The sequence below is a fragment of the Arachis ipaensis genome, chromosome B3 (genome assembly GCF_059453495.1).
Source record: "Arachis ipaensis isolate K30076 ecotype BB chromosome B3, ASM5945349v1, whole genome shotgun sequence".
Taxonomy (NCBI): domain Eukaryota; kingdom Viridiplantae; phylum Streptophyta; class Magnoliopsida; order Fabales; family Fabaceae; genus Arachis; species Arachis ipaensis.
This window is the reverse complement of record NC_142438.1, coordinates 25461640-25488535: the sequence shown is the minus strand read 5'-3', so window position 1 is coordinate 25488535 and position 26896 is coordinate 25461640. Positions and strand designations below refer to the sequence as shown.

The 26896-nt window shown below is 36.7% G+C and overlaps 2 protein-coding genes and 1 pseudogene across 2 annotated transcripts; 2 read left to right on the top strand and 1 right to left on the bottom strand.

Moving 5' to 3' along the window:
• Nucleotides 1–5904: 5904 nt before the first annotated feature.
• Nucleotides 5905–6862, top strand: LOC148570101 (uncharacterized). Its single transcript, XM_088506841.1, has 2 exons — nucleotides 5905–6070; nucleotides 6177–6862. Exons 1-2 carry the CDS (start codon nucleotides 5905–5907, stop codon nucleotides 6860–6862), a joined length of 852 nt encoding a protein of 283 aa, XP_088362967.1.
• Nucleotides 6863–7460: 598 nt separating this feature from the next.
• On the top strand, nucleotides 7461–9192 carry LOC148570100 (uncharacterized). The gene is made up of 4 exons (XM_088508355.1): nucleotides 7461–7506; nucleotides 7728–8050; nucleotides 8169–8267; nucleotides 8359–9192. The coding sequence occupies exons 1-4, from the start codon at nucleotides 7461–7463 to the stop codon at nucleotides 9190–9192; spliced, it is 1302 nt and encodes a 433-aa protein (XP_088364481.1).
• A 4047-nt stretch (nucleotides 9193–13239) lies between these two features.
• On the bottom strand, nucleotides 13240–15060 carry LOC148570099 (uncharacterized; annotated as a pseudogene).
• Between the last annotated feature and the right edge of the window lie 11836 nt (nucleotides 15061–26896).

The window sequence follows — 26896 nt, the reverse complement described above, 5'->3', positions numbered from 1 at the left end:
AATACTTTAACTATAGTGGAAATTCCTCCATTGTTGTGGAGGAGATTGGATGTAGGTTGCATAGCACAAGGCAACCGAACCAGGATACATGCTGGTGTAAGCTTATCTCTTCTCTGCTGTATTCTATTTTCTGATATTCATGAGACAAAAATAAATTGTCTGATAAATTTCCGCTGCTGAGTTCAAACAGAATCAGAATTGAAAGTTTGTTTTAAAGGATCATTTCAGTAACAAAAAAGGCATAGATTCAACGCCCCTTCTCTAAACCTACCACAACCTTCACATTTTTATTAGCCTTGTGTGTTTGTAGCATTCCTCTTCTGTATTAGAAATTCTAATACATTGAGATAATTCTCAAAGTACTTTTGAATTATCAGAAAAGAGTTATATTGTAAGACTTTAAAAAAATTTTATATGCACGATTGCGAATAAGATTATAATCCCTTTAATTTTAAGAGACACAAGTATATTTTCATTAGATGCCTCAAGCAAGTTATAAAGTTCAAAGCGCAAAAAGTTTCTTATGCTTTAATAGTAGTCTGATGGATATCAAATTTATATACAATATACTTATGGTTATTATGTATATCATTGGCATCTTTAGCAGATATTAAATAGTACTCCAACAAGTTTTGTTATAACAAAACATTACACGTTCACATAGATGAAGTCAGAAAATAAAATTAGAGATTATATGGTATTCAGATTCTAACTTTATTGGGTGTCAAAGTAATTTTGATCCATTACATGTATATTCATATGCTCATTAGAAGAGTTATTTAGAAAGGTGTTGAGAGGACACTTGCTACTCTTTCCACTAAAGCATTTGAATGTAAAATATTTTTTGAAGACATCCAATTTAGTAACTATAAATACTTGTCACAAATTATGAAAATATATTTGAAAAACCATTTGAGCTATTTTGTGACAATGTGCCAATAGTCTAATATTTTAAATTATTAAATAAAAGAGTTCAGAGTGTTTACATATTTATTGAGTATATTAGCACAAATTACATAAATACATGCATATTTATTTATTTAGAAATAAACACCCAAGGTTTTTCATGTGGATAATATTCAAGTGGGTATTATACAAGGTTCTGAAAATCGGACTGAACCCGTCAGTTTGACTGAGTTAACCGAAAATCAGTCATCTGGTCGGTCCAATTGACTCCAGAACTACTCTGCAAAAAATCAGTTAAACTGGCCGAACCAATCGGGTTTTTTAAGGCTCGGTTTTGTAATCTGCCTTAGAAACTACGTCATTTTGACACTAGAATAAAAAAAAGAGAAAACCTACTAACCCAGTCCCAATTCCCAAACAAGCCTAACGAAGTCACGAACGCCTACATCTCCCTTCCAACCCTAATTTCCTCCAACGATCAGAAGGAACGCATCCACCATCCCTACCACTATCGGCGCCGACATTGTTTCCACTAACGCTAGCTTTTTACTACGTTAATTAGTAAGTTAGCTAGGATTTGTGGATTAAGGCCAATTATACTCACTTGACTTACTCCTCGATGTTAGGGGTTAACGAAGTGGGATTAACTCATTGTAATTATCATAGTTGTGGTTATGACAAGGATATGATTCCTTAACTGTCAATCCCAAGTCAAGACTCTTTTATGCATTGCACTCCATTTTCACTAGTCTGTTACATCAATCTTCTTCAGTTTGCATTAATTGTCTTTTGATCTAATGCTAGCTTGGTAGTTGTTTATATTTTTTCTTGTTTACTTCATTGTCTTGCTTGTTTGTTAATTTTAGTCATTTAATTTCTAGTTTCTTTAATTTTCGTTCTATGCTTGAACCCCCGATTTCACAACCAAACTTGTATGCTCTTAATTGCTAGTCCGAGGGAAAACGACTCGGAAAGTAAAACTCCCGATTAATTGATTTGAATTGTGAGTTTGTGACACATTCTTCTTTTAAACTTTGATCATGGGCCATAATTGTCAGTTAGGATTATACTCACAACGCAATTCTTATTAAGGAAATTCCTAACTGACGGTTCAGCACACATCATGCACCAAACTCCAATGCTTGCACACAGGAGATCCTAACATCATTAAGTCGATGTACGACCACCCGTGGCCGACCTACACACAGATCCCAGTAGAGACCAGAGATCGATGGTTTCAGAAGTGGGCGGTAAGAAACCAATAAAGTTTAATTAATTAATTGTATTTGAACTGTTGATTATTCTGACTAACTAATGTGGGTGAATCACTTTGTGCAGTTGAAATTCATATAGAATGCGGAGCATAATCTCATGATCTAAAAGATTTACAACCACCGGGTAGTTAAACATTTTCAGCAGAAGATGAGCGATGTTCGTAAGGGACGCGACCACCTGACATTATAGATTCAGCCAACCATCAAGAAGGAACTGGAGGCCCATTTTACTCACGATGAGGGGTTCAAGCGTCGACATCTGAGGAACGTCGCTAACAGGGCTTCGCCTAGGTTGTTGAAGTATACAGGTAGGTCAGTGACCTTCATGAAGACGAAGAGCAGACTGGTAAGAATTTTGTCGTTATTTAATGTTTTAGTAGTTATTTGAATTAGTTATTTAATTTGTTCATTTATTTAATTGGTTGATTTATTAATTTGTAGTCTAAGTCGTTGAACTATGAGGCGACGCTGGCGGAGACCTTCAAGTATACTCATACTTTGAAGGCCAACAAGGAGAGATTTGCTGACAAGCAGTCAGTGGCCCTTTATATGAGTTTAAATTAGTCCTAAGTTTCATATTTATTTGGTTTAAAGTCAATTATTTAACTGTTATCTTTATCACAACGTGTGTGACACAGGAGGATTACATGCAGAGGTTGGAGGCCACAACCCAACAATCTCAGCCGCCTGGTGGGACTGATGAAGCCAGCTCTGAGACCTCAGTGGTAGATTCTGATCGGATTTGGCGTGAGACCACCTTTAAGCCCCACAAGAATCGCCGCTTTGGGTTGGTTCGTTCTTCGCCAGTGGACTCCGCTCCTCCGTGTTGGCAGCTTCCTCTGCCTCTGCCTCTGCCACTAGCCCTGCTGATCTTAGGAGGTTGTTGACTTGAGGGAGAAGGTGCAGAAGCTGACACAAGAGTTTCACCAGCAAGCAGAGCAGTCTAAGCAAAGGTAAAATAACCTTCTTGCATGCGTGGGAGGAGTCGTTGCCATCAGCTTGGACCTGACGGAGAAGTTAGAGCAGCTCGATCAGTTGCGACAGTAGATAGAGGAGTACAATTAGCATATGCGCACTGGAACCAACGGCAACGCTGCTAATGGGGCCACGTCAGGACCTTCTCTGCTACCTAAGCATGGGACCACCACGACGACGACGACGATGATTATTGGGGTTTGTAGGGGTTACGATTTTTTTTTTCTTTGTTTACTTCATTGTACTCTACTTCTATAACATTAATTTGTATTCAGACATTTATTTTAAATAAAATAATTTGTTGATTATCCTAATTTTAGATTTTTACTAATAATTTTGTTAACTTAATTTGGCTACTAATTATGGCTTATTAGTGCCCAAAAAAATTAAAAATACTACCGTCAGATTAATCCGTAATCTAACAATAATTGTCAACTCAGTCTCGACGAATTCATTGAAAATATCGACGGAAAATTTGCCAATAATTAGCGTCGGACAAAAAAATTCGCTGGTAACAAGTTTCTGGCACAGTTTATACTGTCATTCTGTCAACCCTGGGACGACGGTAAATCCGACGATACTGAACATTTTATCTTGTATTGTGAATTCTGTATAAAATGAATGATATAAAATGTGGTGTTTATATAAATAATACCAGCTCCATTTTTCTATAGTGAGAGTTTTGTTGAAACACTTAAGGATGATTATATTTTTTATCTACTTTAGTTATAATATTTGATATTTGAAGTTATTTATGAATTTTTTTTTCATAAATTATGGACAATTTATTATATAAAAGTATGAATTTTTAAATTTTATTAGATTAAAATTATTGAATTTAAATATTTAAAATTATATATTGAATTTTTAATAATTTTATTTAATATTTAATTAAATCGGTTAAACTTCGGTTGAATTCCAATCGGACCAATAAACTAGTGAATCGATCGTCTTACCAGTTTATTGACCGGTCCAGTTCTCGCAACCTTGGTATTATATCATTTTATGATATGTTGTTTTAGTGGGAGTATACATTTAGATGCTCATATGGTTTAGACAAACTTACGAATATAGATATTTCTACAAAAATAAAGTATTCAGTTTTATTTTCACTCTAACTCATGATCTCATAAAGTTTATTAAAGTTAGACTAGTTGAAAATATGTATGCATGAGATCATTTTCACATGTAATTTCTGAATTTTCTCATTCAAATTCGATCTATATTCGTCGAGTATATAAGTATGGTGATCATCGTAGTTCAATCGGGACACTAATGTGATAAAAGTTGTGGTAACTCCATGATTGATATATAAGATGGACCAAATTGCTAAAATAATAAGGAAAATAACATTTAAAAGCACGTATAAAGTTTGTAAGATGTAATTATTTTACTCAAATTTTTGTTACATTGTTAACAACAAATAAATCAACAATTTTTGAGTTTTGTTTCACAATCTTAATTCAAGGAGCGAAAACGACTCCTTTTATGGGTGTCTCAAAGTCTCAATTGTAGTTTCGAAAGTAAAATTAAAGATAAAAAGGAAAACATACAAGGTGCCGGAGGCAAAGTAAAATGCAGAAATTAAAACAAACAGGAAATTAAAAAGAAGATGAAAGAAGAAACATGAACGTAAAAGAGAAAAAGACGTAAAAGTAAAGAAATTTTATTAATAAAAACTGAAAGAAAGCAAAGTACAAGTGTTTGAGTTCAGAGGAATTACTTAAGATTCCCAATTTTACTCTGTGATGCCAAGGGGCTGAGAGCGTTTTGGGTCTCTCAGTGTTTTCCAAGAAGAACTGAACTCCTTACAACGTATTCCTAAAGCTCTATTTATAGACCAGCCTAATCTCAATGGGCAGTTACTCTTTGTACACCACTTGCAGGAAATTTGAATTTCTTGTAGCTGTTTCCCGCACTTCTTGCTTGATGTTAATTTCAAAATTTAAATAAATAACTAACTATCAAATGATCTAACTTAATTTAAAATAGATATAAATATTATATATAGGAACATTACCAAATAACTAATTATTTCTTTTTTTAATTTTCTTATGAAAATAATATTTTGTCTAACATAATGCCCCCCAAAAATTTTCACTTGAAGTCATATAGGGATTGAAAGTGAAAAAAAAATTGTTTTTTATGATAATAAGGAAAGTATATACAAGTGTATGTTTATTTATTTAGTTAATCTTTTTTTTTATATAAATGATAATAATAAATGATGATAAGGATGAAATTTCGAAACACCATCTAGAGAGTACGTATTGTACTCTTTCTCCTTTTTTTCGTTGTTGTTTTGTTTATTTATTTGAATTGGCTCAACAAAAATGAAATTACTCAGTCCTCTTATCTTCTTGTGGTACGTGTGAGAAAGATAATACGCTAGTGTTAAACTTTTCTTCAACTCTGTACGCCCCACGTACTCTCCCAAATTTTATCTGTTACGATTGGCCTTCTCTGTTCACAAAGGTTTGATTATACCTAATTTTCCAATATTCCAAGTAAGGTTTTACTGTTAGCTCTATCTCTATCTTTTCTTTTCCAATATCTTTTCTTTTCCATCTTTATCTTATCTTTTCTTTTCCAATATCTTTTCTTTTCTATCTTTTTGCAAGGTATCCCTTATATTATTTATGACTATGAATGTTCGAATTTTACTATGAAGAACATTTTTTTTATAGCTTGTTTGTTGATCGTTGATAACCTTAGCACTCAATATTTTAAATTTTCAATTTGTATCGTTATGGCAACCTCAAGTCACCATCTGTCAACAATTCCTCCTTCTTCATCTAAAGCTGCCACTTGCGATAAACCTGTTGTCAAGAATGGTAAGGATTTTGCTCCTGAACCAGAGGCCTCAGAATCGAAGACATGGGAATCTCAGGTGCTACTCTCTTTAACCATTGACGGTATAGATTCAGCTTTTGTTGGTCCTATTATCTCTCTTGAAGTGGCAAATAAGATAAAAAAATATTTTTCCTGGTCACCCTCAAAGAAGACCCGTTGCTTTTCAAGACTCCATTCCCATTGGCTACTTCGATTCCAACAACAGACTATTCAGAAATCTTCCAAAGACCAACATTGAGGGTTACCACGCTTGGTTAAGTAGGGTTGAGACTGAGAAGACGACCTTGTGGAAAGAGATTGGGATATATGACGTGATTCAGCTTAGTAAAATTACCTACACTGTTAATTCAGGATTAATGGGAGGTGCATTGTACTTTTGGGACGAGACTTCTCATACATTTCACACTCCTTATAGTATGATTACTCCTACTCTTCTGGATGTAGCTGCAATAACCGGCCTATCTCCCTTGGGAGAGGAAATTTTAACCACTACCCAGTCAACCACAGGCGTTAAGTATTTCATTGACCTTTCTTCCACTACTTATCAGAGTTTCATTCTTAATAACAGAGGTCAAGATGGAGAACCTGTTTCTGATAATGAGCACATAGCCTTCCTTCTCTATTGGTTGAGTGGCATTGTTTTCTGTGCCAAAAATATTCAAGTTGAAATCGCCTATGTCCCATTAGCCGTTATGTTAGCTGAAGGCAAAAAGCTATGTTTGGCCAAATTGTTCCTGGCTCGACTATATCTCACTCTAGATTGGATCACAGCCCATATGAGGGAAAAGAAAAGAGTCACCAATGCCGATGGTCCCGTTTGGTTTTTTTCAATTGTGGTTATCCGCTATTTTTGAATCCGAGCTACAACCGCGTTCGACCCAAAAAAGTCTTACAGATTCTGCGATTGCCGGACAACGTTTGCTCAATTTAGTCTTTCCTGATAGGTTGATGCCCTCACATGACAAGATGAAATACTTCTTTCGCACTTTTTATTACTTGCCAGAGAAAGACCACAACATAAATTTGACTCCTTTTGCTAATTGTCAAACTGGTCCGGAATGGTTGACGCAATCTCTTACCCCAGCTGGGGTTACACAAAAAGAAAGCATCATTATTTGGTCGCAGTTTTTAACTCCTCGATTACTTTTTGCTGGATTCCCGGGTGAAAATGACCTAAGAACAGCAGTCTATATGCCAAACGCAGTTTCACGACAGTTTGGGTTAGCTCAGGCCATTCCGTCTCCATATCATTTTCAAGAATCACAACCCTCGCATGTCAAAACTATTTCATTAGAAGACCTGCTGCGTATTCAGAAAGATAATGCTGTACGGAGAAATAAATTCCACCTATTCCCTTTCAAGCCTTGTCCATTGACCACCTATTCATTCTTTTTTTGGTGGAAAAACTATTACTCCTCTATTGAAGTTGCTTTCAATACTTGCTGTCAAAGGATGACCACTGTTCTTGTAATGCAACAAGTGAGAAGAGCAAAAAAGGGTAATTACCACTAAACTATTTGCTTATTTTATTATTATTATTATTAGTTAAGGTAATTTCCTCTATTAGTAACATGTCCTCTCTGTGTTGTTGCTATTCATTTTCTTCATGCACAATGTCTTCTAAGGCTATCACAATGGCACATGTTTTAATTATTATTATTATTATTATTATTATTATTATTATTATTATTATTATTATTATTATTATTATTATTACAGAGAACACAACTACCCCACTTGCCGCAAATTCTCTTTTGAGAAGGTCTTCTAGTAGGCTTATAGGAAAAAAGAAACGCAATTTTAATAGCTCAAACCGTCGGGTAAAAAGAAGACTTGAACCAATTGAAGCTTCAGTATCTTCAAGTAGTAACGATAAGAATGACGCATCAAATACATCCAATGACAATCTTGATGGACCGGTAATTTCTCAACACAATGAAAGGGACAACGAGAACATCTCGTCAAGTGATGAATCAGTCAGTAAATTCTCTTTGGAAAAATATGTCAATGCTCTTAGCGCCAGTGACCGGCTTGCTTCTCAGGTATTCTTATACATTTTCACATTGAAATAACATCATCTTAAAGAACTTACATGGTGATGGTATACTCATGCTGAGTCCCCTTTTATTACCTTTGTCCTCATTTTACTTTTTGATTTAGGTCACTATGACTCCTACCATTTCTTTGATCGCGCCTAATACTGAAAATATGATGGCTGCCACATCTAATAGACCTATGCCCAAAACCAATGCAAATAAGGTATGGTATGTCATTTAGCCTGATGGTTGATATCTCCTCCTCGTATCTTCCTTAGTTTTATGTTAACATTTGCTTTTGTATTTTTGTCTAGCTTCAAGCTTCTGAACTCCCCCCAAATGATCGGTCAGAAAAACAAATACCCATCACTTCCATCCATGCTCAGACCCCTAATGTGGTGAATGACTTATTGGTTGATTTAGAAAGTCTAAATGAAGCATATGCATGTAGCATGGATACACAGAAGGCCATAGTTGAATCTTGTTCCACCATTCAAAGTCACCCTTCAATAGAGCAGCCCCATACTACTCTTCCCACAACCAAGATTGTTGACAATTCCATCCTGCTTCCATTAAGCCAACAACTCAGTGTCATTCTATCCAAACCTGTTTTGACACTTGCTACGGATCCGCAGTTTAAGGCTCAGCTCTCTGATATTCTTCAAACTTTTTCAACTACACCACATCCTGAGACTACTGATCCTTTGTTGGCTCACTTGCGGATGGTCTATGAGGATCTTTATGCCAAATTTCCAGATTCTCAGGCAGCCATCTCATCGTGTCAACAACTAACTGAATCTCTTTCTAAGTTGAAACAAGACATCTCCTCTTTTGAGACTGTCAAAGCTACCCTGGCTGTCCATATTACAAAAGCTAAAGATCGGGGTCATGAGCTATCTGAAGAGATTCGAGACTTAGAACAACAGCTGGCTGTCAAGAGAGGAGCAAAAAGTAGGCTGGACGCTGCTTTGATAAAGAATGAGGCTCAATTTGCCAAAGCGAGTAGCATGCTTGACAGTAGCAATGCAGCACTACAGTCACTTGAAGAGAAGATGCTCTCCGCACAGGAAGCTGCCAAAGAAGCCAGAAACTTCCAAACCGCTCTCCAAGCTGAAGTTATTCGCTTGAAGGAGATCTTTGAATCTTAGTCTTGCATTTCTTGTGTGAACCTTTATGATTTTAATATGTGTCTGCAATCTTTACTTTTTGAACCTTCAGAATTTTGTTTATTATTCGCTTTTGAATGCACTTTTATCCTTACTTTGGAGATTGGACACTTGCTATTTTTTTTTTTAAAATAAATGCCTACTAGTAATAGACTTAACAGAATTTCTAAGTCTAAAAAATTTTTACATTACTAGTTGAACTGTCAATGGGGTCTATTCTTTTGTATGAAATAGTCTTGACTCTCAATAGTTAATATCTCCACACTAACATTCTCAATAGTTAATATCTCCACACTAACATTTCAATAGTCTTGACTCCAAGCGCTAATAGACTCAACAGAATTTCTAAGTCAATTAGGCTCTTGTATTTATGAAGTACATACCCAAATGTCAATGAGAGATTATTTTTGTCCAAGATTTTAAACCTGATGCTTTGGACACATATTTGTCTCATAAGCTTAATGCTTTACACTGTCAGTAGACTTTGCAATTCAAAGAAATCACAAGGACGTGTTAGCTTTTACAAATTGAATTGCAAATATTAATTATCTCTTTACTTTTTCCTTTGACACTTCAACTGGATATTTTTGTATCCTTAAACATGTGGAATGTTTATCTCATGTATGCCTGGCCTATATACTTTTAAATATTTTCCATTTATTGAAGGAATTCTTCTTCCTGATCCGATTTCAATAATCTTATAGGCATTTCCAGGGTAAACTTTGTCAACTACATAAGGTCCTTCCCAAGTTGGAGACCACTTACCATAAGTTTTCGACTTTCTTTCTATAGGCAAGATTATTTTCCACACTAAATCTCCAACTGCAAATGTCTTTGCTTTAACACGGCGGTTGTATGATTTTGGCATAATCTCTTTTTGTCGAATCACCCGCTCTAAAACTCTTAACCTTTCGTCATCTAGTTCATTAAGCTCGTCATACAAAGAATCCCAATAATCCACTACTGGTATCTCATCTTGTCTAGCCACCCTTATACTTTACAGATTAATATCAATTGGCAACACTGCATCATGACCGTAAACTAACTTATACGGGGTGGTTCTAGTAAATCCTCTTGGAGAATTTCGGTAAGCCCAAAGAACTTGACTGAGAGTTTGGTGCCAATTTCTTGGCTGCCTTCCAATGTGTTTTTTAATTAATGCAATCAGAATTTTATTCGCTGCCTCCACTTGTCCATTGGCTTGGGCATAATATGGTGTAGAGGAAAGCATTTTTATATCCCTAGATTTGGCATATTCCATTACCTTTTTCCCAATAAACATGGTTCCTTGATCAGTGGTAATAGACTGAGGAATTCCAAACCTATGCACAATATGCTCCTCAATAAAATCTATTATTTCATTGTGAGTCACCTCCCTTAGAGGGATAGCCTCTACCCATTTAGAGAAATAATCCACACCAACCAAAATGAACTTATGACCTTTAGAAGACGGTGGGTGAATCTGTCCAATAAGATCTAGAGCCCAACCTCTAAATGGCCATGGCTTAATTATAACATACAGTTCTGACGCTGGAATATGTTGAAGGCTTCCATGTTTTTGGCATTCTTCACAGGACCTGGCATAGTTTATACAATCTCTTTGAATAGTTGGCCAATATAATCTTCTCCTATTTATCACCCATTTCATTTTTTTCCCTGATTGATGGGCGCCACAAATTCCCTCATGCACTTCAGCAAGAGCCAAGTACGCTTCTTTTTCTCCCAAACATGTCAAGAGGTTCCCATCAACAGATTTTTTAAACAAGACATTACTTATTAGAACATAACTTTGAGCCCTATATTTAAGTTTTCTATCGACACTAAGACTTGGATTTTTTAAATATTCTACAATTGGTACTCTCCAATCTTCTGGGTCTAGTTTTTCTAATGACAACACTTCTCTTTCTCTCAAAGGCATAAATATGTCTTTTATCCTTACCAATTTTTCTAGTGTTGAGGGCTTGATCTTATATCTTGAAGCAATTTGAGCTAATTCATTTGCTTCTTGGTTTAACTCCCTTGGAACATGCCTTACAATGATATTATCAAATTTACTCAACAACTCTATAGCCACATTGAAGTACTTTCTTAAATTTTCACTAACACACCTATATTCGAGTGATACTTGACGGACTACAAGCTGTGAATCCCCAAAAATTTCTACATTTTTAACTCCTCTTTCTAATAATAATTCCAGTCCCATTATTAATGCTTCATACTCTGCCTCATTGTTGGAACATGAATAATTCAATTCAAAGAGGAATTTACTTGGCTCACCACTTGGAGAAATAATTAAAATTCCTATACCAACACCACCCTTATGGCATGAACCGTCAAAATACAATTTCCAAGGCACCAAACCAACGAAACTCAGTGAATTCTCATCAATGTCAATACAAGGGTGATCAACCAAGAAATCGGCTAGAACTTGACCCTTAACCGCTCTTGCAGGAACAAAATGCAAAGAAAATTCCGTTAAGGCTAGCATCCATTTTCCTAGTCTACCATGCAATATTGGAGAAGACAACATATATTTAAGAACATCAAACTGAGAAATTACATAAACATTCCTAGGAATTAGATAGTACTTAAGTTTTAAACAGGAAAAATATAAAGCTAAACAAAGTTTCTCAATTGGAGAATAACGGCTCTCAACATCATTTAGCACTCGACTTAGATAATAAATCACTCTCTCGTTACCATTCTCATCTTCTTGAGCCAGCATTCCACCAATTGTTACTTCAGAAGCTGACACATAAAATTTTAGAGGTGCTCCATGCCTTGGAGGTGTCATAATAGGAGGATTAGTCAAATACTGCTTGATGTTGTCAAAAGCTTCTTGATGCTCTGTTTTCCATTGGAACTCTTCCTCTTTTTTCAACTTGATCAGAGGCGCAAAAACCTTGGTTTTTCCTGACAGATTGGAAATGAACCTTCTGAGGTAATTGACCTTCCCTAAAAATGCTTGCAGTTGCTTTTTGTTAGCTGGAGGAGGAGCCTCTAAGATAGCCTTTGCCTTATTTCTGTCAATTTCAATCACTTTTTCTGCACCAAGAAACCAAGAAAATTTCCTGCACTCACACCAAAGGCACATTTTAAGGGATTCATTTTTAATTTATGCTTTCTCATTCTTTCAAATGCTTTCTTTAAATTTTCTAAATGCTCTTTTTTAGCGTTTGATTTGACAACCACATCATCAACATAAATTTCCATAAAATTTCCAATAAAATCATGAAAAATTTTATTCATCGCCCTTTGATAAGTTGCACCAGCATTTTTTAACCCAAATGGCATCACAACCCATTCAAAAGTTCCTAAAGCACCTGGACACCTAAATGCTATTTTTGACACATCTTCCTCAGCTATGTATATTTGATTATAACCTGAATATCCATCCATAAAACTTAATATTTCATGACCAGCAGTAGAATCTATCAACATATCAGCTATAGGCATTGGATATTCATCTTTTGGTGTTGCAGAATTTAAATCTCTAAAATCAATGCAAACCCTTAATTTTCCATTCTTTTTCATGACAGGGACAATATTAGAAATCCAGTTGACATACCTTGCTGTTCTTATAAACTTAGCCTTAAGAAGTCTTTCAATCTCTTCTTTAATCTTCTGCACGACTTCAGGGGCAAATCTCCTTGGTGGCTGCTTGATAGGTTTAACGTTGGCTTTCAATGGCAATTGATGTTCTACCAATTCACGACTCAAGCCTGGCATCTCTGCATAATCCCATGCAAAACAGTCACAATATTCCTTCAAAATCTCCACCATTTCTTTTTTGAAATCATCAGGCAGCATCTTGTTCACATATGTTGGTCTAGGATAATCACCGTTACCAATATCTACTTCCTCCAAAGGATCCTGCACTTCAACCTTTTTTACAGTGTCAGTATTATTATTTTTTTCAAAACCTAAAGGACCATCATCATATATACAATCATAAAGTACACTGTCAATGCACCCTTCTCTGTCTGCCATATAGGCTGACAGCCGAGCCAGTTGGCTCGTCAAGCTCATCTAAGTTTCTTCTGAGGCCGCATCCGCCCCGGCCTTAGGGACCAAAATAAAACCATTCATATCTATTTTGCACATCTCAATATTTTTAGTATTAAATGCATTGGTGTCAACGGTCAATGGCTTGACTCTAGGATTATACATCCTGAACTCCACATGCATCTCATCGTAGTAACAAGTACTATTGTCAGCAAGAACTTCTTCCACTCCTCCATCTTCATTCCAGAAAATTAATTTTTGATGTAAAGTTGATGGAATAGCACCCATTCCATGAATCCAATCACGTCCCAAAAGCAAGTTAAAACCAGCCTTTGAAGGAACCACAACAAATAGAGTTGGCCTATTGACAGAACCAACCTCAATTGACAGCAGAACCACACCTCTAACAGAAGAAGTCTTTCCGTTAAAATCTGTCACCCCAATGCTACTTTTAATCAGATCTTTTTCAGTCTTTCCAAGCCTTCCCATAATTCTTTCAGGCATGAGATTAACAGCAGCTCCCCCGTCAACCAAAATCTTATTGACTATCCTTCCGTCAACATGAGCCTTGATATGCAATGGACGCAAGTGTTCCTTATCATTTTCAGTAGGCTTCTCAAATAATCCTCCACCACACATATTGTCGTCTAGCAATAAACATTCGCTTCCAGGAAAGACATCATAACAATCATCTTTTAATGACTCTACTTCCTGGACTTGACTATACTCCTCAGGCAGTATTGACACCACAGCTATAGGTTGCTTAACACCAAATATTGCTTCTAAGCTGTCATCAAAACCAGTGTCAAAATTATCAGTAATTAAATCTTCATCCTTTTCTCCCTTGTTTTCAACCATCACCCTCTTCCCAGCAAGATTCTTCTTGATATTTTTATTGCATTTAGGGTGATTAGAAGAATTGCCTGTTTCTACAGACTTGGCCATGGTTGGCAAAGGAGGAAAATCTACTCCGTGTCCCTTGTATGGATCCAAAGGAACATACTCAGGCATATTCTCTTTCTGCTCAAAAGTTGTAAAAGGAGAATATTTGGGAATGTTTTGACAATTTGGCCAAGGAGAATAATTAGGAACCTGCTGCATGTTAGGACTATAACAAGAATAAATTGGCTTTGAGGGAATAGGCGCATTTTTTGGAATATATATACTACCTCCGTCTTGTGCATGATTCATGTTCCATAACTGAGACTCATAGTACCTGGGCTTGAAAAGTCTAGGCTTCACTCATTTGTTTTTTCCTCTTGCAAAAGCAGTAGGTTGATTCTGCACATTTCTCACATTCTGGACCCATTTATTGTTTGAGATTTTGGTGGGAGGAACTCTTGTCTTTTGAGAAAATCCATCAGGTCTTCCATCAATCATGACTACAGTCTTCATCTTCTGGTTGACAGGTTGTACTCCAGTGTTGTTGACGCACTTGTTCAAAGGAGTTTGACCGCCCAACTTTTGTTTTCCCTCGGCTATCTTTCGCTTTAGCTCGTTAGTTTCATTTTCTTTTTCAGCAATCTTCTTTCTCAACTCAGCCTTTTCTTTCTCTTCAACTTTGTACTTTTCAAACTCTTTTACAGCTTCCTTGTCAAAAACAGCATTGCACTTTGGGCACATGGCAATGGTGCTGTCAGATTCTTTAATTCTCAACAAAAAATCTAACAAATCCTCACCAGGACGAGGATAAACTGGCTTCTTATCTTGTTCAAAGACTCTCAGGTCTTTATTTTTATTTTTAGCACTAACCATCGTGGCATCAACTTCTACCATGTTGATTGACAAATCGAATGGCTCAACATAATTTGAGTCAGCAGCAAATGGTTCAGTGTCCACCTTCATAGTAGTTTTATCCTCAAACTTCAGTCTTCCCTCCTCAATTGCTTTTTGTATCAAATCCCTGAAACGGACGCAATTGTTAGTGGTATGCGAAAATACTTTATGAAACTTACAAAATTTCTTATTCTTTATTTCATCAGTTGTAGGCATCTTTTTTCCTTCAGGTAAAATAAGCTGCTTATCTTTTAATAAAACTTCAAATATTTGATCTGCCTTAGAAATATCAAAAGAATAAGTCTTATTTTCAACTTTAGAATAAGAAGAAACTTTTTCCTTTCCTTTAACAGGCTTCAAAGATTTGCATACATAAGGAGGACCCCTACGTAATTCGGCAATATAAATCTCTTTTTCATCTGAATCACTACTATCGGAAAAACAATCAACATATGCAACCTTTTTTGAACCCCTTTTAAAATTTTCTTTTTCTTTCTTAATTTGTTCTATCTGTCTTACTCTCTCAGCTAATTGGGAAAGATCTAAAGTATGTTGATTAACAAGTTTCTTCCTAACTCCGAATTCTAGCCCATTAGTAGCCATTTTGACAACTTCAAATTCTGGAATCGGAGTAAAACATTTATTCCTCATGTTTCTAAACCGCGCCAAATAGGTATCAATGGATTCTCCTTCTGCACGTTTGACAGAGAATAAATCCGTAAGACTATCTTTCAATTCACCTCGGAAAAACTGATCATGAAAATTTCTCTCTAATTGCGTCCAAGAATGAATAGAATTTGGTCTCAAGTTAGAGAACCATGTAAATGCATTTTTTGTTAAAGAAGAAGGAAAGTATCTCATCTTGAGATATTCATTAGAAGCTGCTTCCCCAATTTCAACAGTATATCAAGCAATATGCTCTACTGTAGATTTATTTTCTTCTCCAGAAAATTTTGTAAGGGATTTTGGAATTTTTCAACCCCTTGGGAGCTCTGCTTGTTGGACACACTCAAGAAAAGAAGACACAAAATATGGCCTATTCAAGCAACCAACATTAAATCCCAAACGGTTTAAAACTTGTTCAACATTTCTTGCTAGATTATAATGCCCCCCTAAGTTATTTTGTCTAAGTCTTTCTAACATATCATCAGCATTTTGACCATGTCTAGGCATATGAACATCATAATTAGGAATTGCCCCACCGTTCTGATTGACATTATCAAATCTTAAACCCAAGTTATCATTTTCTTCTAAATTTACCACAGTAGCAATCCTATTGACTTGCCTATTTAATTGTTCAATTCTAGTGTTTGTGTTTTCTAGAAGAGGATTTAAAACTGTCACCATTTGATGAGTTAACATGTTTACTAGATCATGGTGGCTTTCATCCATCTGTTGCCTAATATTTGCTAAAGATCCCACAGTTTGACTAGGTTGATTAACATGCATTGCTCTTGACATGTCAGGAAATACAGGTCTGGAATTTTTTACCCTAGTGACAGTGGACGTAGTAGAATTAGATGCACTGTTATTTCCTGTATTAATAGCATGTGAAAAATTTTTTTGTGATACGTGTGAACCTGACACCCCAGAAACAGGTACATTTGACATGCCATATGGATTTTGATAAAGAGGATTTTGAAAAGTTGAGTAGAGAGGCACAGGCAATCCTTGTGTCACCATGGAGGGGACATACCCCGGTGGCAAGCCATATGGCGGCCACCCCATGGTATTTATGTGAGTTGCATTTAACCCTGTATGGGCATGGCCAACGCCATCATGCCTCACTGACATCAAGGTAGGCTCTGCATTTGAAATCACAGGAGAATTCCCGGATTCATTTCCTCTAATCTCATCACTAGAAGTAGAAGAAGATGCTGCGGAAGTATTTGACATGTCAACTGACGCTGATTTTCTTGGCTCTGGACGCACGAATTTACCACTGCGCAACCACATGCAAATTCAAAACTCTTGATTTTTCTTTTGACAAACTACAATCTATTGACAAGGTCCCACCGGGCGTGCCAATTTGTTACTCAAATTTTTGTTCCATTGTTAACAACAAATAAATCAACAATTTTCGAGTTTTGTTTCACAATCTTAATTCAAGGAGCGGAAACGACTCCTTTTATGGGTGTCTCAAAGTCTCAATTGTAGTTTCGAAAGTAAAATTAAAGATAAAAAGGAAAACATACAAGGTGCCGGAGGCAAAGTAAAATGCAGAAATTAAAATAAACAAAAAATTAAAAAGAAGATGAAAGAAGAAACATGAACGTAAAAGAGAAAAAGACGTAAAAGTAAAGAAATTTTATTAATAAAAACTGAAAGAAAGCAAAGTACAAGTGTTTGAGTTCAGAGGAATTACCTAAGATTTCCAATTTTACTCTGTGATGCCAAGGGGCTGAGAGCGTTTTGGGTCTCTCAGTGTTTTCCAAGAAGAACTGAACTCCTTACAACGTATTCCTAAAGCTCTATTTATAGACCAGCCTAATCTCAATGGGCAGTTACTCTTTGTACACCACTTGCAGGAAATTTGAATTTCTTGTAGCTGTTTTCTGCACTTCTTGCTTGATGTTAATTTCAAAATTTAAATAAATAACTAACTATCAAATGATCTAACTTAATTTAAAATAGATATAAATATTATATATAGGAACATTACCAAATAACTAATTATTTTTTTTTAATTTTCTTATGAAAATAATATTTTGTCTAACAGTAATTATCTCAAAAAAATATATATGTGTAGTCCAAGTAAGAGATTGTTAAAAAATTATAATTTCTTAATATATTTATGAAAAATACATATAAGTGATTATCACATTAACTATTTCATATTAAATGACTTATATAGATGATTTCATTTATTATTATAAATGCTAACTGAAATAAGTATTATCACTTTTGATTTGGGTTTAAATAAGAATAAAACAAAATATATTTTTTTTGAGCTTTCAGAATTTAGTGAGAATCAATAGCCATATATAAATAAACTTTTAGAATTTTGGTCTTTAATATACCAAAATTATCTTGCAACTCTTGCCCCACCAAAAAGTTGTTATTTAACATAAAATAAGAATTTAATAAATTTTGGTTGAAAAAAATTTTAAAAATATAAAAATTAAATTCTATTAATTATATTCACAAATTTAAATATACTTTTGGTCTTATATATCTTTTTTAATAATTTATCATAAATAATTTTAAAATTAAGAAATTCAAAAATTTCAACAATAAAGCACATAACTGTCACGCTGAATCAGGTAATAATTAGTTGAGGTGACAATTAAAATTTGCCGAGCCAATGTAATTCTTCTCCCCCTTTATAACCAGGGTGTATAAATAATCAAATTATGGTTAATTGGTTAAAAAATAGTAATTATATTTTGGTTAACCGTTTTAATAAAATAATTTTAAAAATTATATCCATATTATTAAAAAGTGGTTAACTAAAACTAAATTTTTAAAATTAGTTTTTAACTGATTAACTAAAACTAAAACTAAATTTTATGTAACTCTTATGATCAAATTAGTTAATCTATTTTTTTGTAAATATTGGTTTTTAACTTTGGTTTTTGAAAAATTTAATTTTTTTATATAAAAATCGATTTTTTCTTAAAAAATCGATTATTTTTTAAAATTAGTTTTTATTTTTATAATTGATTAAAAAGTGATTTTTAAATTTTTTAACTGGTTAATAACAAATTTTATCATATAAAATTAATTTAACTAATTAATTAAATTATATTTTTAATTAATCCAAAAATAAATTTAATTTTTAAATTAACCAAATCATGTACAGTCTTATTTATAACTCTAAGTTCAGCCTTCTTTCATTTTCAACGCATTATTGTTGTAGTTCATCCTTCTTTCATTTATCAAACAAATTCTATTTCATTTATCAAACAAATTCTATCTATCAGTCATAGAGGAGGAAAATTTAAATACAAAGAGTTTGAGTGAAAAAAAAAAATATATATATATATATATATATATATATATATATTAGTCACTCTATTAATTATTTATGTTAAATTTTATGATAAGATAATATTAAATTTATTTAAAATTTAAATAAAATTTTTAAAATATTAAAATTTAATTTAAATATTAGAAAATAAAATAATATTTTAACCTAATAATACTCGAATGTCTGTTGGCGAAGTAGGAGAGAAAGGGGGCGCTTGCATGCACGGCAAAATCCAGTGGGCCCCAAACACGTAACTTAGTTAAGATAATCCCCATTAATTGAAACACGTAAATTAAGAAAGGTGTAGGCCATTTTTCTTGATTTCCCATTTGAAATAATTTCTTTTTTTCCATAAAAGTTTGCACATTCTTGTAAGTACCTTTCAACCTCATATTAGCCTGTCTTATACTCTTATACCTTTCTCCAGCTGCTATTCTTGTTTTTGCTCTGTACTGTACCTTTCTCCAGCTCAACCTTCACATGATCCTACACCCAAGTTGCTCCCCCAATTAATTGCTTAAGAACCTGGATGGGCAATTGGTCATTAAAATAATCCTATGATTTCATGACTAGCTTCATTTCTTTTTGGTTTTCTAAGTTACGTACAAGTACGCTATGTTGAAGAAAAAGATTATTTCTTTGATAAATTATTATTTTAATCATTTCATTTTTATTAATTAAAAATTGAGTGCACGCTAAATAGGTCCTTATAAAAATTTTGTAATGGGACATATTAATTCCTATTTTTTTTATAATAATAGTCAATTAATCTCTAACAAAATAATTAGACAAGTTTTTATTTTATCTTTTGAAATTTTAGGCAATTTAGTCTCTCAGTTATGTTATTTTTTAAAAAAAATTAAGGACTAACTTATCATTTTTAAAAAAATAAATGTTAGGATTAAATTTGTCTTGTATTATATTAAGAAATAATTTTTTTATATTAAAAAAAGACCAATTTGTGTTATTATTTTTTTTCAAGAGCTAGTTTATCTGAAATAAAAATTATTGGAGATCAATTTTGAATTTCACTTTTAGAAATTTAAGTAACTTTTTCACCGATTAACACGTTATGAAATATGGTATGCTCAAATTTGAGAATGTACAAACTCCTCCCTTATTTCTTGGCCTAATTTCCAAAACATAGAAAATTAAAAAAAATAATTATGTCTCTTGGCTTAATAAACTCAACTACTCACAAATTTTATTACAATTAAATATAACATAAAAAAATAACTAAAAATCTTAATTATTTTCAATTAACTAATTATTTTATTTTTTTTATTCTCGTATCAAGAAGGAAAAGAAAAAGAACACAAAAGAAAGAGTATAAAAAAAAGAACATATTATATATATGACTTAGTTAAATTTGATTATTAGATGTCTTACCGTTTTAAATTTGATACGATAGATTAATAACTTATGGTTCAATATTCATCTTAACAATCCAATTTTAGGAATGATATTGTTAACCTTATTGAAAATAATAATGTTGATTAAAAAAATAATGCTGATTAAATTATTGTACTTCTATTTTTACTTTTTTTGTTACTAATTCCTAAGAACTAACTCATTTGTTTTCGTGATTAAGTGTGATGTAAATTTGAAACCTGAATCTTTCTTCCATTTCATGGTGGAAGAAGCCGAGTTAAGTTGAGTTGGCATGAAAAATGATTAAAAAAATGTTTTTTTTTAAGTAAAGTGAGCTCAACACAATAGAGTTGAGCAATAAAAGTAGCTAAAAGCAACATCGAAAATTCAAATACAACAACCTTTAGTCATTTTCGGCATGACCATCAACAACCAAAGGGTTCACCCCCAATCCATTCCTCGGGATACGTAAACGACCTGTTTATAATTTCCACCACACTTGAGGCATGATTTCGGAAAAGGCTATCATTCATTTCTAGCCAGATTGTTCATATAACAACAAAGAATCCAATAAACCACCTTTTCCTGTCCACCTTCCTTGGTGATGAAGCTATAGCTTGTGATTTTCTCCGGTAGTGTTTCCGCTGCAACACCCAAACAAATGAATTAGTTGAATAAACACCTGTTTTATCAAATTTTCATACCACTCTATCCTCTCTCTCAGTTGTGGGCTTGACTGATTGTAATATCTCATGAAGTTGGTTTACTAAATCCAACTCCCATTGGAACAACTCTCTCCTCCATTGGAAACTCCAAATCCACTCTAACCCATCTCAAAACCCACAATCACCTATAACAGATCTGTGAAGGTTGGAAACCGAGAAGAGCCTAGGGAACAAGTATTTCAACACCCCATTAGGTAGCCAGCTATCCTCCCAGAAGTGGATTGTTCTACCATTCCCGAGGTCCATAGCCATCCCTCTGATCATCTTTTGTCTCACTTGCGGCTTGCTTATTTGTAGCTGACATATATTCTTCCAAGGACCCCCTCTTGTGGGTACAGGCTGGGCGCCCAGCATCACAGCAGTATCCATGTTGTTACAGGAGCAAACCATTTTCTTCCATAAAGGACAGTCTTCTTTTGAAAATCTCCACCACCACTTAAAAAGCAATGCTGTATTTCGAACCACTGCATCACCAACTCCCAATCCACCTGCCTTCTTGGGAGCCATTACCACTTCTCATTTCACGAGCGGTATCCCGTGCCTCCCACCTTCTGTACTCCACAAGATCTGTCGTTGTAGGGAAATCAACTTCTCTGGCACTGTCTTTGGCAACTTATATAGGCTGAGATAGTAAATAGGCAGGCTATTAAGGAAAGACTTAATGAGGATCAGCTTGCCTGCTTTGTTGAGGGTATTTGCTTTCCACAAACTCAGCTTTTCTTCCACCTTGTCAATTACCGGTTGTCATGTCTTCACTAGCCTCGGATTTGCTCCCAGTGGGATGCCCAGATATCTTACTGGTAGTGACGCCTCCTTACAACCCAATAGAAGACACATTCTACGGACCTACAGCCTATCACAATTGACTGGGATAAGGCTGGACTTCTCAAAATTAATGCTCAACTCGGACATCAGTTTAAAGCATCAGACCAGCCGTTTATAATTCCTAATGGTCTCCTCTTCAGTCGGGCAGAAAAAAATAGTATCATCTGCAAACTGCAAGTGGGACAACTCAATGTTCCCTTCCAACCAGTAGCGGAGAGATACGTTCGTTTCTTACCGCCTCACCAATCATCCGATGGAGGACATCAACAACTAATACAAATAGAAAGGGAGATAGTGGGTCGCCTTGCCACAAATCCCTTTCCATTTTGAAAGGCTTCGAAGGTGATCCATTGACAAGTACCGACATAGATGCAGAGCAGACACACTCCTTGATCCACCCTCTCCACCTCTGACCGAACTCCATCTTCTGCAGTACAATATCCACAAAGCTCCACCTGACCCTATCATAGGCCTTTTGGAAATCAAGCTTTATAATCACTGAGCTCTTTTTCCGTGACTTCAGCCAGTGCACAGTTTCACAGGCGATCAGAGCCCCGTCATGTATTTTCTTGCCCTTTACGAAGGTGCTCTGTGTCTCTCCTACCAAATCCGACATTACTTTCCACATCCTCCGAACCAACACCTTAGATATGACCTTATAGACACAACTCACCATACTAATCGGCCGGAGATCCTTTATTTTTCTAGCTCCAGTAAACTTCGGCGCCAGTGCCACCCAAGTGACATTCGACTCGCTAGGTAGCTTAGATGACTGGAAGAACCCTATCACCGCTCCAGTGAACTCCCTTCCTATTTCTCCTCAGCACTTCTTTATAAAATTCATATTATACCCATCACTGCCTGGTGCCTTTGTTGACTCACAATCTCAAATTGCATCCTTTATTTCTTCAAAAGTTGGCATCACCTCTAACTGTTGCCTCTTCCTCATGAATCTGCTTTACCATCCCATCCCTAAAACCAATATTCGGCGCTGCCTCCTGGTGGTATAGCCCCTTATAGAAGTCTCGTATAGCAATCTTGATCCTGGCTTTATTCCTTATCAATCTCCCATTAACCATCAAGGCATCAATCCGATTGGACCTTCTTCGGGCTGAGGCTAAATTGTGGAAATAGCAAGTATTTTTATCCATCTCCTTTGCATGCCGAGACTGGGACATCTGCTTCCAATGTAGCTCCTTTCTGATATATCATTTCCTACAGAAGCTCACGAGCGCCTTTCTCCTTGCTTCAACCGTCCCATCAGCCGCTCCGGTGCTTACCATGTCATCTACTTTCTTTATTTCATCCTCAAGCTGTGTAATCCTTGTGTCTATGTCCCCAAAGTTCTTTCTATGCCATCTTCTCAGTGGGGTCGTCAGAGCCTTTAACTTGTCCATGAGCTGTACCTCACCTAAGCTCCTCCATTCCTCCTTTACCATCCTCAAGAACCCATCGTGAGTAAACCATGAGTCCAGACTCCAAAAAGGTCTTGGCCCCCCTCTAAGCCGAGTGACCTCCATAATCATTGGACAATGGTCTGATAACCCTCTTGGGCCTCCTCGCAGCCTTGTTTCAGTAAACTCTTCTAACCATTCCAAATTAACCAGAACCCTATCAATGCGGCTGCAAGATTGCCCCTCTGAACCAGGTGAACAAGCGATCAGTGAGTACCAAGTCCACTAACTCCATATCCTGAATCCATGATCTAAACTCTGCTGCAGACACTATCAAAGAAGTAGCTCCCTTTCTCTCTTCCACATGAGTTATCTCATTAAAATCCCCATGTAACAAAACGGGACTTGGCATAACCCATATAAGAAGCTTAGCTCTTCCCACATAACAAGCTTTTCCTCCCTATCACGCGGACCATAAACTAGGCAGAAAGCACAAGAAAATTTATTTTTTAGTAAGACACCCTCCACACACAACCATCTAGCTCCTTTAAAGCAGTTGTTCATCTAAAATATTGTTTCATCCCACATCAAATATAGGCCACCTGAAGCACCAAACGACCCCACAAACTCCCATTTAACTGCACTATTATCCCACAGTTGCACTATATCAAAGTTATTCATGACCTCTTTCTTTGTCTCTATCAATCCTAACATATGCAATTTAAACTTTCTCCGAAAATTCTTTACCATGCTCAGTTTACCAACTCCTGCCAACCCCCTAATATTTCAGGAGCTAAAGATCATTTTAAAGCATTTATACACACCTTTTTCCGATTTTTTGGTCGACTTCTCCGTGCTTTCTCCTTCTGCTTCGCCTGTTTTTTCTTCTGTGGCGATTGCCTCGTTCTGTGCTTGTAGTATTGTCATAATGTCATCTTCCTCGTTATAATGCACTGTCCCAAATTCCACTGCAAGTTTTTATGCTTCCCGATTTTCTTGCATTTCAGCTGCCTATCTGTTCTCGACCGTTTCCGATTCAGCTTTGCTTCCTACGTCACAAGTGGCATTGCACTGGCCCTTTGAGGCTCCCCCCGTACCACCGGTATGTAGCTCCGACGGAATATCAACCAACCCTGGATAGCCACCTATGCCACTACCCTCTACAAGACCCTCACCTTTGGGATCATTACACTGCTCTCCCAAGCCACCCCCCTTCCATGGCAGCTCCACAGATAGATCTCCCAACCTTATTCCATCTCCTTCCAGCTGACAGCACCACTCTCCCTCATGGCTTTCATCAATATTTCCATCACATGCCACCGCATATCCCGTTCCCCCGCCAGAGAGAGTCACTGCCAACCCACCGCTCACCGACGGTGTCCCCCACGCGTCAATCCCACCAGAGTCATCTCCCTGGTCCTCCTTCCCAGTGAGTTCCCTTCCCATCGCAAGCCTCTCAGACTCCCTACCTGCAGCACAAGGCCAAGATTCATGTGGCCTCTGTCGCGTCCCACTAGCCCCAGCATCGGTCGCCAACCAAACCGGGCACCCCTCACTGACAGTCGCCTGGCTCGCCATCGCCCCAGCACCATACACCACCGTGGAGGACTTCAAGTGGTAACCACCCGTGACAAGGAGGTGCATCGCGCTCACCGAGTCAAGGTTCCCGCAGGCCTCCCTACTCCTATCCGCACCGACCAAGACTGCGCCGCCTTGTTCACCCTCTTTGACGTCGCAGCGCAGATCCACAGCAGCCCTGCCCCCAGGTCGAATCAAATGAGGACTCCGCACTGTGTTGCCTCTGACCCGCTCCACTTCAGGCCCAAGTAGCACCAGCTCAGATCTAACAGCAGGCGTAGCATGTGGGCCTTGGTTGGTTAGGCCCAATCCGCTTTCAAATTTCTTAGACAACTCTAATTGGGCCCTGGAGCTAGGTCTCATGTCTCTGGCCCTTCTAGCATTCAAACCCACCCTAACCCTACTTGTAACCTCACTCGCAACCACCCGATATCCATCATAATCCCATGATTGAGTTCTTTCTGACGTAACTACTGCATGGTCAGCCCTTCCCTCTTTGGGAGCCAAATCCGTATCCGTTGCCGTTGATGTTTTTGAATTCGAAAAACAGTTACTCCATTCGTTCAATATCTTGGGAGTAATTACGACTCTGCCCTCTGGCCTTTCTTCCATCCTATTCGTCAGGGCCACTATCTCAGCCGTCGTGTCCCAACCCTTTCGCTGCATGGGACTTCGAGGACCACTAGCATTACTTTCAACGTTTCCCTCATGCTCGTCCACAACAACTTGCGTCACGCCACCCGCATAACCATGCGAACCGCTTCCCATCTCCCTGACACACACATCAAAGCCAGACAACCCTATAGATAAGTGAAGCCTTTCATGAATAGCATCAAACCTACATGTATCGATCAGCACCCGGCCAACCCGGAACGACGTGACAGAGTTTGTTTCGTCCTCACAAACGACCACCTCACCCCATTGGCCACCAATCGCCCGGAATGTATCCTCCGTCCAAACATATAGCGGGACTCCATAACACTCAATCCACACTCTTCTCATATCACACCTTTCCTGCTCATTCCAGCAGCACACACTCTGAAAAAACTGTAGGAGGCTATCCTCGTAAAGCCCCAGCGCTTCTTCCGCACTCTCGGTGGTATCAAAAATCAACAAGGCCTTGTATTTCCCCACGTCCCAAATTTTAACAACGTGAGGCTAGGCCTTTTGGGCTAGATCGTTCAACAATCGGAAGTCAATTTCTCTCGTGGTACTCCCAATAACACTCTTCTACAGCCAGTTCATATTAGTCATAGCCACAGAGACCTTCAGACCCTTCACTCCCACTTTCGTCAGCTCCTTCCCCGGAACCGTGGTCGGAGCTGGAGTGATTCCACTTGCGCATTTTCTATCATTGGCACGAACCCCCTCCTGATGATGCTCGATCCCTCGATCAGCCACCAGCGCAACTGTACCTCTCCGTGCAATGGCAACATCCATTGACCTCCCTCCCTTAGAATCCTCTCTTCTATACTTAGCCTCCCCTACAAATATCTCATTCCCCCTTAACTGCATGCGGTTCATTTCTGCAATTACTTTTAGTGCTCCTCCCTTCGTAGTATATCGTATGAATGCGAATAGGTAGATCATCCCATTTCGCAGCTTCCTTCAGAGATAAATGTCGTTAATCCTTTCTGTCCAAAAAAATAGTCCAAACAATTCCTTTTTCGAAATGTCCTCTGGTAATCTGTCTACAAAGATGCTGAAAGAATCCTGTTCCAAATGAACGTACTCCTCCCGATTCCAAATCCTGGAATCCTTTTTATGTCGCGCTAAAATCCTAAAGCTACCAATTCCAGTGTTTCCCATCCCTCTCTCGTTCTCGCTCGCTCTCGCTCTCTTATTTAAATTATGATATAAAAAAATGTTTTAAAGGGGTGAATAATATATATCAATTTAACTTTTAGAAGTTACAAGCATGATCATAAGAAATGAGTAATATCAAATGTAGTTCTTAGAAGTTACAAGCATAATCATTAATCAAGCTCTTAGCTAGGGTGTATGCCCGTCAAATTTAACTAGACTTGAATTTTAATCTAATA